This window comes from Diuraphis noxia, unplaced genomic scaffold (assembly GCF_037042655.1).
Source record: "Diuraphis noxia isolate RWA-SAM2 unplaced genomic scaffold, SU_Dnox_SAM2 contig0002, whole genome shotgun sequence".
In the NCBI taxonomy this organism is placed as follows: domain Eukaryota; kingdom Metazoa; phylum Arthropoda; class Insecta; order Hemiptera; family Aphididae; genus Diuraphis; species Diuraphis noxia.
In genome coordinates, this window is record NW_028301712.1 from 69435247 (window position 1) to 69451173 (window position 15927).

Below are 15927 nucleotides of genomic sequence, written 5' to 3' on the forward strand. Positions count from 1 at the left end.
AAAACTTAACCGTTGTTAACCGTAATTATAATTTCATATGTTAATAATAATTTTTGAAATTTTTCGTTTTCCAACATTTATAAAAAAATAAGTTTCAAGACGTTATCTTGAAAAATGCTGAGATGATATGCAACTTGTATATATATTATCATATAGTTGTATGCGAATTAATATTTATAAATAGGTAGTTGATGTATTAAGTTATTTCTAACAAGCGAAATGATATTATCTTATAGTTCTAGATGGTGTACAGAATAGATATCATCTTTATTATTCAGAAGACTCATACAATTTAGACGAAAAAAGAGGTTTAACCTTTGTAGCGGGGAAGGTAAACTCAAAATTAAGGGTTAGTCTCAAACATTTTAGTCTTACGACCCGTCCTTCAAAAGACCTTTTTTTCGCACATTTTCAAAGATAATTGTTAAAAAAAATTGAATTTTAGAACCATGAGCCGCCAGTTATTATCTGTCCCTGATACAGATGATGATCGTATATTTATATTATTATACATTTAGATGTACATCTATAAACACAGTGTCCCTGGGGGAGGGGGGGGGGGAGAATTTTGTTTTATGTTAAATCACTCCACTCTCGGCCGTATAATCCAAAAATATGTTAAATGTACAGTATACAGGCCCCTTCTCCCCAAATCGTATTATGATATTAAATTGAAACACCCGTCGTTGAATATTCCTGGCTACGCGCCTGCAGGAGTGTTATCCTGAACTGTGAGACATCCTGTAGATATAAATGCAAACGTATGCGGATTACCTGTCTACGGATTTTTTCACACAATTTCCACAGCACAACAGTAATTACGGTATTTAACGTGCCAGGTGTTGGGTATTGTTAACGTAAATAACCAGCACAAGTCACAGTATTCGGGTATAAAAATACAGAACTTGTGTTAACCTGCGATTGTTATACAAAAAAGCTCAATGATGGCTTGCATCCAAATATTGGCGTTCGTGCTGTGCTCTTTCTTCTTACAGGTAAATTCAAATAGAATAAAATCAATATTAGGTAGGTATCTAAATATATAAAACGTGAAGACTATATAATAGTACCTATATAGCTGATATTTCAGTATTTGGTACCTACTAGGTTTTACCTTCATCATATATTATGACTTATTGACTATTGTATATTATTCAGGAATCGTGTCGATCAGTTCTATATTCAAAAATTCAGTTCTTATACTTAGATTGTCTGTGTATAATATACCTATAGTTATCTAAAACCTACGTTTTATATTATAGTGTAGGTAGTAAGTTTATTTGTATAGAACTATATAGTATTATTTTCTAGAAACACAAGTTTATGGTACCCATATCAATATCATATAAATAATTAAGCAAACAACTGTAAATTAATATAATCCACCTTCTCTTGTGCCTTTGTTATGTAGACGACTTCAAAATCTATGTAGATGATTGTTGAAGTATATTCGCGAGGTATTTTACAATAAATCATTTATCATTACTATGAGCTTTTTTTTTATATACACATTGTTGCGTATCCTATAGACCTGAATGAGATATCTTCAGGCCACGCCTTCTAAATAAAGTTTATACAAAAGGACCTATATAATATAGGCGTGCGCGGGGGATCCGGCATGAATGCAATCGCAATATGGCATCTCCCGTAGAGTTATTATAATCGTAGTTTTTATTTGTAAATTTTTTGATTAGAATCATAAACTACTAAGATATTTCATGGACTCATAGTAATATAACATCTTAGCTCATGATTAGAACTTGAATATTTTGATAATTTTTTTTTCTTATAAACATATTGGATATTCAGAAGAAACCAAAATATATTAATTCGATTTCATTGTTATATTTTCATTTAGATTCGTATTTACATTATTTATTAGATGAATTATTTTATATTGATAGGTATTGAGAAGTTATTTTCGTATATTTAGTTAGGTTTATGGTATACATTTTAAAAACACCGGAATACCTTTCGAAAGAAATCTGCGCACGCCAAATGACCTCCATACCGTAACTGTTATATCTGACCAACGTCCAGCAGTAGCAGTATACCCAAATACAAAAGCTTAATTTCAAGGTTTCTATGTGACTTTATAGATACAATAAAATTACATTGCATTTCAATTTTTTTTTTCTAATGTTAAAATCCTAACTCATTGTTTATTGTTTGTTCTATATGTTTTGTTTTGTCCTCTAATATATTTCATGAATTATTACAGTGTAAGTACTATAGGTAATCAATTATCGTCCGTAAGTGCACTGCGTCAAGTCTGTTTCTTACAATATGCAACTAGGTTTTTTAACCCGTTTAACTAAAACAAAAAAACTAAATATCTCTATTTGCCTAAATACCTAAGTATGATACAGTAGAACCCCTCTCGTACGCCCTCTGCTAGTCCGCCGCTCCGGTTGATCCGACCATAGTATTATGGATATGAATAATACTATGTAAATTAAAAAGTACAATTTGGATTTTCCAATTTATAGTAGATGTATAAAATTAATTGCTAGTTCAATATTTCCCTTATTAGTCTTAGTAGTCTTTAGTCTTATTATATTAAGACATAGCTACATACAAATATAAAATATAAGTGCAAGGCTGGGATTTCAAAGATCCCAATTTCAAGATTTTTTACTCGTTATGTTATAAGTTATACTAAAATAATAAAGTTTAGTTAAATGTTATTCATATATTTTTTCGTTACCTCGTTAATTTAAAAGTTAACATTGAAAAAAAAGTAACTTAGACTCAGTTTATTATAAAAATTTTCTAATTTGCAAAAAAAAAAAAATCCAAGCACATAAAATGGTTTATTAGATAGCTTTTCAGTTTTCTTTTCCCACGCTCAAGAAAATTACTGGAGAAATTTAAAATGCTACATCAATAAGCACCATCTATCAAAAAATCTACTTGTCTAAAAAAAAATCATGAAATTCTGAATTCTGAATTCATACTTGACTCCATCTATCCGAAAAGTGGTATACATGTTATTCGGACAAAAATATGAACTTAATTTAGATACTTTTGAATAATATTAATTTGAAATTAACACGTTAATCTTAAAAAAATAAATTATTAAGTTAAGAATAATTAATTTGAATAAAAAAGTAACGAGTTAATTTACTTAACGTTTTAACTAATAATTTTAACTTTTAACTCGCCAATGCCCAGACTCATAATTATGTATATCAAATCTATATCAGAGTACCAACACAGCTTTTCATCGTTTTATTAGGATGTTTGTGTTTTTTTGTCAAACGACTACCTACCTAGTCCATCAGCGAATTTTGTTCGTTTCTCGGACGTTATATAACTGTACACTTGGACGTTATCGTGTTGTTGCAGGACGCGTTTTCAGTCCGCTATAATGGAGTTCAATCCAATGAATCTGACGACCAGATGATGCAGACCATTGAAGAAGTGAACGAGGCACCAGAATCGTCTCCGTCGCCATCCAAAAAGTACCCGAACTTGACCGCCGTGAAAGACATGTTCTGGGACACGATTGAGAACATCAACCGGGCCAACGAGAACGGCAAGCTGGAAATTAGGGCGTTGAGGAACACGATGAATAACGTGCTCAGAGACGATGTGTTCTGGTCATCACTGGTGAGGCTGATGAAGAAGTATGCCTCTGTGACTTTTGACAGTAAACGGGCCGACCGCAAGATCCAGCTGTACAACACGTTTACCTCCATCATCACCAACCCGACTGCCGTACAGGGCTTTGAGGATATTACCAACGAGTTGTACAACACGGTGTCCAGCATCCGGATGGACGTTGACTCGAACGCCGTACAGAAGGTCACTAATATGGTCAACAGCGGCAGCATGATCAGGGATCTGGACGCGATCACTGGCATCGTGAACAAAATCGATTGGTGCCCTAAACATTTGATCAAGGATTTCGATTTTATCCACATGACGCTCAACATGTTAGGCTCCATGAAAATGAACAATAACATGTCCAAGGGCCTAATTTCATTCTCGTCCAATTTCAAGTAGAGCGATTCCGCGCGTGTTATTATATAATATGTAGTTATCAAATATATATAATCATCGCGTAAACGCTGTATGATAATTAAAATGTCATTTTTGTGCATGTGTATAATACGCGTACTTTAAATATTTGAGTGTAAGTGACAAACCATAATATTATATTATGATTTATGATACCTAATTAATTACTTTATATTATTTAGATATACCTATACATCTGAGCAGCGACAAATATTATGTTATACCTAATATAATATTATTTTGTTAACTTTTAATTATTACAGTAATCATCACTTACGTAAGTACATTATTTCAATATCATATATCATATAAAATACCTGTGCAACTATTATGGAATAAAATATTATATTGACATTAAACTCCATTTGTTTTTTTAAATCATATGATCACAGTCGTGAATTTTGTTCCAAGAGACTTCAACATTTCTATATACACGACCCTGCAACTATAACATAGTCCATAAAGGTACATATTTTGTAGTTTTGTACGTTTGGGGTGTTGCTACAGTGGCGAAACAGGATCTCGGGATACCTGATACACTTTGGGAACATTATCGTTAACTATAAATATCTATACAGACTATAATAGAAATACCTCGACTTGCCTATCAATATTAAATATTGAAAAAAAATGAAAAAGATGTTGCAGCTTATAAAATAACTTCAGCAGAAATACTGGAAAAGTATTCTACTATAGTAATATTGTTGGAGCCGGTAAAATTAAGCGAGCGATAACGTAATATAATATATTAATTATATATATATATATATATATATATATTATTAATATAACGTCGTTCAGGGGACTTCGTCGCATATTATTTCTTATACCTATCATTAGTAGCGTCAATGCGTCATAGCTATCCAACCAAACACACCGTTTCGACGCGTTACATGCTGCTATTTACTATATTAAATAAAATCACAGATAATACACCAAAGTTCGGATTCATAATATTAAATATCCCCTTTGGCCCTCAACAGTAGGTAATAGAAAAATAATATCTACCTAGCACAATGAACTAAAGATAACAACTTTTTACTTTCTTGTAAGTTAGAAGCAATTATTATGATTACACAATAGGTACCTTCTAAAATCGTCGTACATAAATTAAGCCTTAGAGCAGTGGTTCTTAACCTTTTTAGAACCACGGAACACTTATAATTTTTTAAGATTTTTGAAGAGCACTAGGTCGTAAAGACGTAAAATAAAACAATAGGTACTTTTCATTTTTTTTTTACTAAAATTATATACATATACTCGTATTGTGTTGTATTAAGTACAATTATTTAAAACGATTAAACCAAAAATTAAATTATCCCAATAATTTTATGATTTTTTCGCATATTTCGAAATGTTGTCGGAACACTTTAGCCAAGTTTATGAAGCTCCGGTGTTCCACGGAACACCGGTTAAGCACCGCTGCCTAAGTTAATTTTTTAGTAAACATTTTTTTTTAAAATATTTTACATTTATCCTAGGGTCGCCAAGCGTAAAACCCAGAGTCTGTATAAAATAAATAAATATACGTTATATTATTATAGAGAGAAACAACTTTATTCATAGTGAACTGCCCGTCTATCAGGTTGCCCTTGCCTATACAAGGTAAACACAGTGACACAGTGTAAAAATCAAACATATTTGTAACTGTAAAAAATGGATAAAAATAGTATATAAATGGGGTTAAAAAATTTTAAAAAGTAAAGCATACAATAAATTACGGAGTGATCATAGAATATAAATGAGAAATCATTATGTTTTAAACATGGTGAATAAGATTATAAGTAAAATAAAAGTTTTATAATATGGATGTGTATAATATTAAGAGTATAAATGCTTATGAATAATGTTAAGTGTGTCTCTCATGACAACTAAGCACATTTCTTTAAGTTTTCTTAATTCTAATGCATTTTTTTTTTTAAGTCTCTGAGCAGAGGCGATGCAGTCTCGCGTGCCCAGAACCATAGGCTATGAACTTCCCAATTGCTTACATGGTATTTTTCGTTAAAGAAAGAGACAGTTGGCTTGTAAATGGATTTCTTTTCTTCATCCACTAACTTGTTTAGTGTATAAGTAATTTTTTATGATCAAAAATCGGATTAGACTTTAATCTCCAGCTTATACCTTTTATACTATACTTTTTTTGGAGATAATTCTTTATGTTGTTCAAAGACTTTTGAATGAATGTTTTTAAAGATGGTCAGCAGTCAACTGAAGATAACTCATGTTATGGAATGATGTTGTGGTGAAAATGTGTAAAAAAATTCCAAAATAACCAACAATTAACAGAATATAAATATAAATATTTATTAGGTTTTGTCATACAATTTTAAGAGAAAATGTACTATTGATAACTGAGAAGAGTGACTGAAAAATTGGTTCTGTATCATAAAAATGTGCCAGCATATGCAACTCTGTTCAGTGTTCATGAATTTTTGTCTCATAAAAATATTCCACATGTGATTTTTTTTTTTAGTTAAGTAAGTTAAAAGTAAATATTGCAACAGAACATAAAATCTCAACTTCAAAATACTTTCAAAAACCTTTTGAAATATGGTAATATTATTAGGATTATTGCATTTTGTCTTGAGGTGAATATTTTGGAATTATCTTTAAATAACATGCAACATAAGTTTTGTAAGCCTATATAAAAAATTAAATCTCATATACTTTTAGACAAACTAAAATCATTTTTTTCTAGACCAGACAGCTCATATAATATTTATTATTTATATTTAAAATATTTGTTTAGTGATTCAATCTTTAGTACAACAATAATTTACTAGAAACAAATGTAAATTCATTTATAATTATAATCTTTTTATTTCAATCATAATTTAACGTTTAAACAAGAAAATTAATTCACAATGTTTTGTATGAGGAAACATATCAACTGGTTTTATGGAATTCAATGTAAAAGGACGAGATTTTTTGTTTTTAACAACTAATTCCACAAGGTTTTTCATAGTTATTGGACTGTCCGCTTTACATGACACATATGCAAGACTGTTGATCAACCTGTTATTTCTAATAGCATTTATGACTTTTGGATCTAAAAACATAGACAATTAATAAAACATTTAACATGCTATGTATAATATATATATCAACTTACGCACGCCTGCTCGACCGGGATTTAATACAGCACATAAATCACTGGTCATGCTCAATTCACTCAAAATTTGTTTTAATACCTTTAAAAAAATATATTATGAATTGCTTCAGTTTGTTAGTAAAGGGAACACTTGTGTAATTACCACTTCTACTTTTCCTTCAATAAAATCACAATTGTGTACATTATTTATTTTTGCAGTCTCTTTAGCGTCATTAACGGCCTGTGCCACAGATTCAATACCAACACATGACTGTACACGTTGACTGCCTATTATACTTACTGTACCTATGAAATTAAATTAATTTGTTTAACATCTCAAAAATAATTCAATATTTATCTTTAATTGTTTATTATGATTGTATTTTTAAGAAATTATACCAGTGCCTGAACACAAATCAAGCAGGGTAGATGTCTTGGTTGGATTAATCAATTTGAACAATTCGTTGTATAAAACTTCAGCAGCTAATGTGTTAATTTGAAAAAATGAGTCTGGAGATATTCTAAACTTAAAACTGCATAAATCCTCATAAATATATTTATCTCCATCAACAAGAATGAATGTTGAATCTTTTGAACTTCTAGTGTGCAAACTAAACGAGTTGAACAAAATCTATATTTAATACAAAATGTCTCAATTAACATATCATATACAACAATAAGTTAACACGTTGACTGCCATGCGGCCGCCAGCATCCGTATAAAAATAATTAGGTATTGATAATTTTTAGACTGCTGGCTGCAGCACCATAGCATTCGTAGGAGGCCATACGGCCGCAGGCTGCAGTAAGTTAATTTGGATTTATATTGTTAACTTTTCCATGGCACTACAATAATGATCTTAAAAATACGCTGTGGCGTAGTGCGAATAATTGCAATTTTTTAAATGTAATAAACATAATTTTAACATTTTTTTTTTCAAATTCAATAGTATATACAGGGTGATTCTTTTAAGTGAGTGCACTAATTATCTCGAAAAGTATTTACTTTTTTCAAAATATTTTTTTACATGGTTTCAACTTGTTAAAAAACCAACGTTTTTATTAAAAAATTATATTTTTAAATAATTTTTATCCTTATCATTTTTTAAGTTTTTTACTTTTTTGAATGACAACATAGAGTTTTAATTTCATATTCCAAACCAGAATATTTTTCTAAGTATTTTGATTCATAAAAATCGAGTTTAGGACGAGTAGTTAATGAGTTATATGTATTTAAAGTTTAGACAAGCGAAGTTGTGGAAAAACATTTTGCGGGGTAACAACGTACCACTCCACTCTGCCAATCTAAACTTTAAATACTTATAACTCAAAAACTACTAGCCCTAAATTCGATTTTTATGAATTAAAATACTTAGAAAAATATTCTGCTTTGGAATATGAAATTAAAACTCTATGTTGTCATTTAAAAAAGTAAAAAACTTAAAAATGATAAGGATAAAAAATATTTAAAAATATAATTTTTTAATAAAAACGTTGGTTTTTTAACAACTTTCAAAATATTTTGAAAAAAGTCAATACTTTTCAAGATAATTAGTGTACCCACTTAAAAGAATCACCTTGTATACAAATACAAATTTATAATGACACTGAAAAATATCTTTGGCTTATCCATGATAAATATTCTTGAGGCCACCGGCGGCTACATGGCAGTCAACGTATTAATAATTACCTGGGATGAAAATACAAAGATTGTAAATCAATATTAATACTCTTCAAGTAGTCATTAAATTTACGCTGTTCATCTAACATAATTTCATTGGTATAACCTCTAGGATTAGCAACCACAATGGCCATTTTGTCACCTTTTAAATTACTACGCACAATGATTCCTCGCCAAAAACCACCATCCATGTGATCATAACTAGCGGGCAATTCAGATTTTCTAACAAAAGCTTCAAAAACCTTAAAATGAAAAAAATTATATCAATACATCTGGTAGACATGATTAAGACAAAAATATAAACTACCTGAGCAATATCTTTATGTGACTGTTTCATATTAATTAATTTCATGGCAGACACACAATAGATATTTCCTTCAGATGGATTGTTGACAAAAAATCCAAGGGTTTTAGGGTCACCATCGATACCAGGTCGAAAATTAAATTCATCTTTATTGCGGTATTCATTTATTTGTGGCTAATACATACACACGAAAAAATAAAAATTATAAAAGTACCTATGTAGGTAATCAAAAAATATACAATATTATTGTAATAATAAATACATACAGATGACGAGATGGGGAAGATTTTAGGTAGTGTAATCAAGGTTTTTGCACTGTGTAGTCGACTGCGAACTTCTTTGCATACAGTATTTGTCCACTGTTGTTTCAAAACCAATTGTTTCTCATAAGGCATTCGACATAATGGAGTTACAGATTTTTCCAACGCACGAAATTGGGTTTCGTCAGTAAGTATATCCGAATTGGACACTTCAACTTTGTTGGTAATAACTGAACTCTAATAATAAATCATTTATAGTAAAGTGATATTAACTATTTAACAAAATTATTAGTATACCTTTTTACGAATTTGCATCCAATGATTAATAAACGAGTACGTCAGGTATATGGGCCTTTTAATGTTTACAATGTTGTGTAAATTATTATTATAATAAGGTGAATACATTTTAAATAAAACCAAAATAATATTATTTTTATATGTCTTCAAAAGTTGCCAATATAGGTATCTAGTATACTGTTAAAATTTTTAAAACAGCGGGTAGGTGCAGAAGTAGTGTTCAATAATAAAAAAACAAAAACAGATACACTTTTAGATAGATTGGGCGCCAAAAACGGTGGTCACTGGTCAACGTTGTCAACGATATAATAAACAGGGTTTTCTACATCGCGATTGAACCACAGAATTGAAAGTTTGAAAATTGAACTTAACTATAAAAGCAATAAAACTTTGTAATCTATAACATAAATTATTATCAATGGACCTATGGACTAGTTTAGAAGAGTGATAAGTCTGATAAGAGTGATTACAATGGCTTTTTTATCGGGGGCGAAACGTCTGCGATTCAATATTACATAATATGCTAATAATTATGAACTAATCTGGGTTAATATAAAAACATTTTTAGTTATTGATCAAAGTTAATGTTTTGAAAACCATATTTATTTTAGCTTGATTCTGAAAATACATGTATTATTTATCATTGATTTTAAATGACTCCAATGCTTTGATACTCTTGTATTATGATAATGATATTATATAGTTGATAAATGATATTGTATACCCAATACCTGCATATTTATCTTCACACCCTATAAATGTCAATATTGGTTCCCCAAGCTATGACGGGGTTGGTAAATTGAGTCCCAAATGACCCTAACTCGGTAAATTGAGTCCCGGGGAAAAATAGGTAGTAGGTAAGTTGAGTCCCAGAAAAAATAAGGTAGAAGGTAATTTGAGTTCCAGGGAAAAACAATTTATATGCATTTAAAATTTAAAAATATACTCTATAAAAATTTTTAAATTTTAAATACATATAAATTGTTTTTCCCTGGAACTCAAATTACCTACTACCTTATTTTTTCCTGGACTCAACTTACCTACTTCCTATTTTTCCCCGGGACTCAATTTACCGCTTTCAAAATGTACCAAACTTATCTCGGACTCAATTTACCTAGCCCCAGCTATGAGTATAGCCTATTCACTGGCTCACTGCACTTAGTTAAGTTTGTAAATATAAGAACATGCTAAAGAAATAAATTCCAGACAAGTTTTTAAAAATAATTCATCATTAAGGCAAAAATTAACAAAATTGATTTTATTTAACAATATTTAGAACTGCTCATTAAGTGTACAAATTGAAAGTGTTTGGTTTTTTAAAATTATTTTGTATAATTTATACTTTGATCGTATTATATTATATTAGTGTATGTAAATGTATGTAATATTATATATGTTATTAATATTTTTAAAGTAAATAATAAGTACCTATTTACATTTGTATAATATGTATAGTTATGTTGACTATAATTTATACACATGTAGTTTGTATGTACTGTTTCTATTTTATAAGAGTATCCTTATAAATTATAATTCTGTTATTAAAAAATATTTTATATTAAATTGTTTTTATTGGTTCCGTTTAATCATTTTTAAACGTAATAATACTTATTTCTTATTTATAACTTTTAGTTGCCCTGCAGTGGTGGAGGAAACGTTTGAATACGTCGGCTTGTTTTTCATAACATAGTAGTTATACACAGTGCACTTTCCAGTATAGTTTATAATATACACACCACAGATATTTGTAAATAGAAATGCTTAATTTGATGACTGGTACCTAATCAATTAATACACTTTTGGTATACAACCTTTTTTAGTTTTCAGTGGTAGTTTACTAACTAAAAGAAAGATTCATTATCAAATATACTTAACAACATTATTGTAAGCTATCTAATCTCAAATGTTTTTTTCTAGTTGATTGAATTAGATAATAATTAAATTATTCAATAAAGAAAAAAATTTATATTCACAATTAAATAGATATAGGTTTAATGAATAACAGACTATGTGTTGAATAACCTTATAATTATAAATGGGATGAATATAATAAAAACGAATATCGTTTTAACATAACAAATAATAAAGAATCATTAAAATATTATAATTAACTCAAAACAAAACCATCATAATAATAATTAGTAAAACAATATTCATAAATAGTAATTAAATACAGAATTAGACAGAGAAGTAAAAATAAATATTTTTAGTTATAATAAACATAATACAATATAAAAATTAATATTTGTTTTGCAAATTAAGTATATTTAATACAGAACTAAATCATTATCTGTTCTAAAAATATTCTTATTAGTGAAACTGGTCAAATATTTCTCAAACTGTAAAAATTGTATAGTTAAACTATAATCTAAGTTTTTTGTATCATAAAAAAATAATGAAACTAACAATCACAGTAAGGATTTCAGACTAAGCACCAGATAATAAAAATTGAAGACAATTTGAAAAGTTTTAATGCCAATAGGTTTAACTAGATAGTGAATAATAACATAAAAAAAGAAGCCACCGTGAAGTGCTTACTTAAGTAATTCAATGAATAATAAAATAATAATATAAAAGAACGTACTGTAAAAGTAAATCATGCCAACAATAGCCATATAATAAATACCACTGCAATCCATAAGAAAAGTTTAGATAAGTAATGATCATCTTGTGGTAATTGACCACCAACTGGAACTAATTAAATTAAATCCGTCATTGAAAGTAAGAATTCATAAATGAAACTATTATTAATTTATACTTACCTCCATGTGGACGATCAGAGAAATTAAAAGATGTTAAAAATCCAAAAGGAAATGCTCCTATTCCAAATGACAAATGGAAACCACCATCTCCAAAGTTAAAACCAGGGAAACCCTAACAAAATTTAAACCGATTCTAATTAGAATTCTTCAAATAAAATTTTTACTAATCAATAGCTTACAGTATTAGCATCAGGTTCAGTTCTTTGACCAGCAGGCCTAGGTGGCACTTTATTTCTGAAACCAGAAAAATAATTTTAAAAATAGGAAGTAACAACCTGATATTTAAATAGACTCTTATGAGTACAATTTTTACTATAAATAATGAATTAAAATTGTTTGTATTAATGTGAGCGTTGGTATAGGTTCCAGTAATAAAACTTATTTTTTAAAACATTTTTAATATTATTAATCTAAGATAATATATTATTATATTATATTAGATTTATATTATTTATATTTATTTTACATTATAATTAATAAAATATTCAATTTAAAAGTAAACATTCAATTCATCATGTGTATTTTAATAAAATATGTTGTATTAATTTAAGGGTGAAAAAACTTCAATTTTAACTTACCTGGGATCTTCTTGTTTGGTATTTCCACGTCCATAGATTGGTATTACTTTATCTTTACTTATAACAGCTTTACACACAGGGCATACTTGTCGACTTGAACGAGTTTCTAACCATTGATGCAAGCATGGCCAGCTATAACATTAAAAGTTTTAGGTTTTAACAAATTAATATTAAATTACTGAATAATAGTAATAACTCAGATCCAGTTTAAAAATCCATCATATACAATGGTGGGTTTAAAAATTAATCAGATTTTTGTCAATCATTTTTAATTAATTTAATAAAACAATGTTTAATGTAATAATATACTAACAGTACAATAATAATAATAAATACCTAATAAATGTATACATTTTTTTCTTTGCATATTTTCTGTAGTATATATTTTGACTATTATAGCCTCTATAACTTGCAAGCCATAAACTGAATGATAACTAATTACTCACCAATGTGAAATTAATTAAATGTTTTAAATGAATAGTTCTAATTTTTTTTGCAAGCAAATGAGCAGAATGTAATGGCAGATCAAACATGATCTATGAGAAGCATTTTCTTTTTATTCTTTTTTAATGTTAAGGGATGGATGGTGACTCAATATGAAAGCAAAAAACAATTACTAAATAATAATAATAGGAGGCACAAATAGTAATAGTAATGCTAATGTTACTTTTTGTGCAGCGCCAGATAGACTAGGTATTGATCTACCGAGTTTTAGATTTTTAACCGTTCCTAAAAGGAACATTTTCAAGTGAACATTTCTAAATTGACCTAGATTTTACACAGTGTATCAAGTTAAATAAATGTTTTTAAATTTGTATTTTAAAATAATTGCCTAAACACTAACAATCAGTCTTTTTTTTTTAGAGATCTGAGATTTTCGCATTAGCTCGCCGCTTCAATCCAGACCTATACTTGTTTTATTTACTAATTATTAGTAGTAGGTTGGTGGGTCAATTTTAGGTTTGTTTCACTATTGGCAGAACGATTAAGTACCTAATTTAGTCTTTATTATTTATTAATTACTATTCTAATTTATAATTATTTAATTACTTTTTGCATACAAGATATATCATGAAAGTTGGTTGCGATTTCTATTGTTATCACGTCAGCAATGTTATTATAGTTTTGATTATTAGCTATTATTTAAATTAAATACTACAAAGGTAAAAACCATTTTTTAACTAAGGAGTAGTGAGTACATACACCAGATTATGATTTTTTTTAATTGAAGAAATTTAAAATTCTGTTGCATGATAATTGTAGGCCACATCTTGCTTGATCAAAGATTACGAACACAGAAATTATCGACCAGTCTTGAAAAGAGTTTAAAGAGTGATGGAAACCATATTACAAAATAGTGCTATAATTTTTCTTTATGTTCAATTAATATATATTTTACTAGAACAAATTATCAAACAGAGCTTTCCTGAAATTATATTTCATAATTTATGAAAATGTGTTGGGTTAGGTAGGTAGGGACTTAACTAAATTTCAATCACTATTTTTAATGCACTCAATATTTTGTCAATAAGAGAAATTGAACAATTTACAAATACTAATAAATTTAATTGGTACTCAAGTTTTAATTTATCATTGGTACTAACCAGAATAAATGGCCACAAACACTGACAACCGCATCCTTTGCATAATCCAAGCATATGTTACATTCAAACATGTTATTCTGTTCATCTTTGTTATCATTATCTTTGTCTGTGTTCTTTCGTGAAGAATCTGACCCGTTGCTAGTGGTTGCCATTGCGTTCTAACACATTCAAAAACAGACTTAATATTGGAATGTAATAATTAATAATATTGTAGCATTAGTCCTATGTAATATTTCATACAGTAGACAAACACGTCATACACACACCTGAAAATAAAAAATAGATCTCGAATAATTAATATTAAATGTATGGTAATTGATTGTAATTGATGTAAACAGTTTTATAATTTTGGTTATGATTATCTCTTATGAAAACGTTAACAACTACTACACACACATGACCGTCATATGTGATTAACGAAAAATGATGTAACATTGTTTTTTAAACTTACGACTAGATGAATGTATGACGTATTTGCTCAGACTGATCTTACATTTTATAAGTCCGTTAGGTTACAGGTTTCAATGGGTAAAATAATAATATGATGTATGTCGATTGTCGGACATGCACTTCGAGGTTCGGAAACAGACTTATGGCCGACAGACCCAAAAGTTAGAGCGAAATAGAAATAAAATAGCACAAAATTAGAACGCGGGGACAAACCACCTATCGACAGTATTATAATTATTTATTAATCTTGTTTTTTAAGTGTAATGCATTTACATTTTATATCATAATAATCAATCATACTACCCAAGGTTTTTACTTTTTAGATAACATTATCTAATAATCTATTTCAAATTTCAATACCATAGATGCGCAGAAGAAATGGCACTGGGTCAGCACTTCAGCAGGCTGATCTTACAGGTATATGTGATGGGATGTATGGACCACGATTATATCTTATCTATAATCGTGGTATGGACTAAGGCCACTACGAATTAAGAATTAAGATATCTTAATTCGTGATGGACACTGAATGATAATGAATTTATTTAATTTCCATAATATTATATTAGCCAAGCGTTAGTTACCTATAAAATGTATTTAATAGAAAGTAAAATAAAATAATTAGAATTTACTGCAAACAAAATATGTAATATATTTTAGTCCGTAGTAATAAGTAATAACTATTAACTACTAAAACTAACAAAACTATAGTAAGTTAAAAGTTGGTTAAAAGTTCATAATGTTTCAGAATTGGCAGAATTTCTTTCAATCTTTCAAATTATTCAAAATGAAAATAAGATATTTTACGTATAAAATTTTGATTCCAGGAAGTTGAAAGCCTGAAATTATAATCACACATTCACACTATCACGAAA

General features: G+C 28.7%; 3 protein-coding genes across 8 annotated transcripts; 1 reads left to right on the forward strand and 2 right to left on the reverse strand.

The window, feature by feature from the left end:
* The first annotated feature begins 845 nt into the window (after nt 1–845).
* LOC107172580 (uncharacterized) lies at nt 846–4382 on the forward strand. The gene is made up of 2 exons (XM_015522875.2): nt 846–995; nt 3349–4382. The coding sequence occupies exons 1-2, from the start codon at nt 942–944 to the stop codon at nt 4006–4008; spliced, it is 714 nt and encodes a 237-aa protein (XP_015378361.1). The 5' UTR covers nt 846–941; the 3' UTR covers nt 4009–4382.
* Nucleotides 4383–6822: 2440 nt separating this feature from the next.
* Nucleotides 6823–10585, reverse strand: LOC107172554 (tRNA (uracil-5-)-methyltransferase homolog B-like). 2 transcript variants are annotated; one of them, XM_015522848.2, is made up of 8 exons: nt 9659–10585; nt 9368–9598; nt 9105–9275; nt 8807–9039; nt 7517–7728; nt 7281–7423; nt 7139–7217; nt 6823–7075 (listed from the first exon to the last, which is right to left on the reverse strand). In XM_015522848.2, exons 1-8 carry the CDS (start codon nt 9764–9766, stop codon nt 6861–6863), a joined length of 1392 nt encoding a protein of 463 aa, XP_015378334.1. In that variant the 5' UTR covers nt 9767–10585; the 3' UTR covers nt 6823–6860. The 2 variants fall into 2 exon arrangements, with proteins under 2 accessions (XP_015378334.1, XP_089076816.1); XM_089220690.1 differs by having other exon boundaries at nt 9368–9591; nt 9659–10582.
* Nucleotides 10586–11633: 1048 nt separating this feature from the next.
* LOC107172497 (E3 ubiquitin-protein ligase RNF185-like) lies at nt 11634–15562 on the reverse strand. 5 transcript variants are annotated; one of them, XM_015522786.2, is made up of 6 exons: nt 15413–15562; nt 14603–14760; nt 12999–13130; nt 12600–12654; nt 12421–12532; nt 11634–12352 (listed from the first exon to the last, which is right to left on the reverse strand). In XM_015522786.2, exons 1-6 carry the CDS (start codon nt 15413–15415, stop codon nt 12255–12257), a joined length of 558 nt encoding a protein of 185 aa, XP_015378272.1. In that variant the 5' UTR covers nt 15416–15562; the 3' UTR covers nt 11634–12254. The 5 variants fall into 5 exon arrangements, with proteins under 5 accessions (XP_015378272.1, XP_015378291.1, XP_015378279.1 ...); XM_015522805.2 differs by lacking the exon at nt 15413–15562 and adding an exon at nt 15054–15362; XM_015522793.2 differs by lacking the exon at nt 15413–15562 and adding an exon at nt 15054–15362 and having other exon boundaries at nt 14603–14868.
* Between the last annotated feature and the right edge of the window lie 365 nt (nt 15563–15927).

Excerpts from the sequence above, each read along its gene's own strand:
- LOC107172554 (XM_015522848.2), bottom strand. The coding sequence starts at position 9,766 with ATGTATTCACCTTATTATAATAATAATTTACACAACATTGTAAACATT. Across the intron at positions 7,729-8,806 it reads TCTTTGTATTTTCATCCCAG|TTTGCACACTAGAAGTTCAA; the intron begins GTAATTATTAAT and ends CAACTCGTTTAG. Across the intron at positions 7,076-7,138 it reads TCCCGGTCGAGCAGGCGTGC|ATCCAAAAGTCATAAATGCT; the intron begins GTAAGTTGATAT and ends CTATGTTTTTAG.
- LOC107172497 (XM_015522786.2), bottom strand. Across the intron at positions 12,533-12,599 it reads CTGAACCTGATGCTAATACT|GGTTTCCCTGGTTTTAACTT; the intron begins GTAAGCTATTGA and ends AAATTTTGTTAG. Across the intron at positions 12,353-12,420 it reads CTCTGATCGTCCACATGGAG|TTCCAGTTGGTGGTCAATTA; the intron begins GTAAGTATAAAT and ends TAATTTAATTAG.
- LOC107172580 (XM_015522875.2), top strand. The coding sequence starts at position 942 with ATGATGGCTTGCATCCAAATATTGGCGTTCGTGCTGTGCTCTTTCTTC. Across the intron at positions 996-3,348 it reads TGTGCTCTTTCTTCTTACAG|GACGCGTTTTCAGTCCGCTA; the intron begins GTAAATTCAAAT and ends GTGTTGTTGCAG.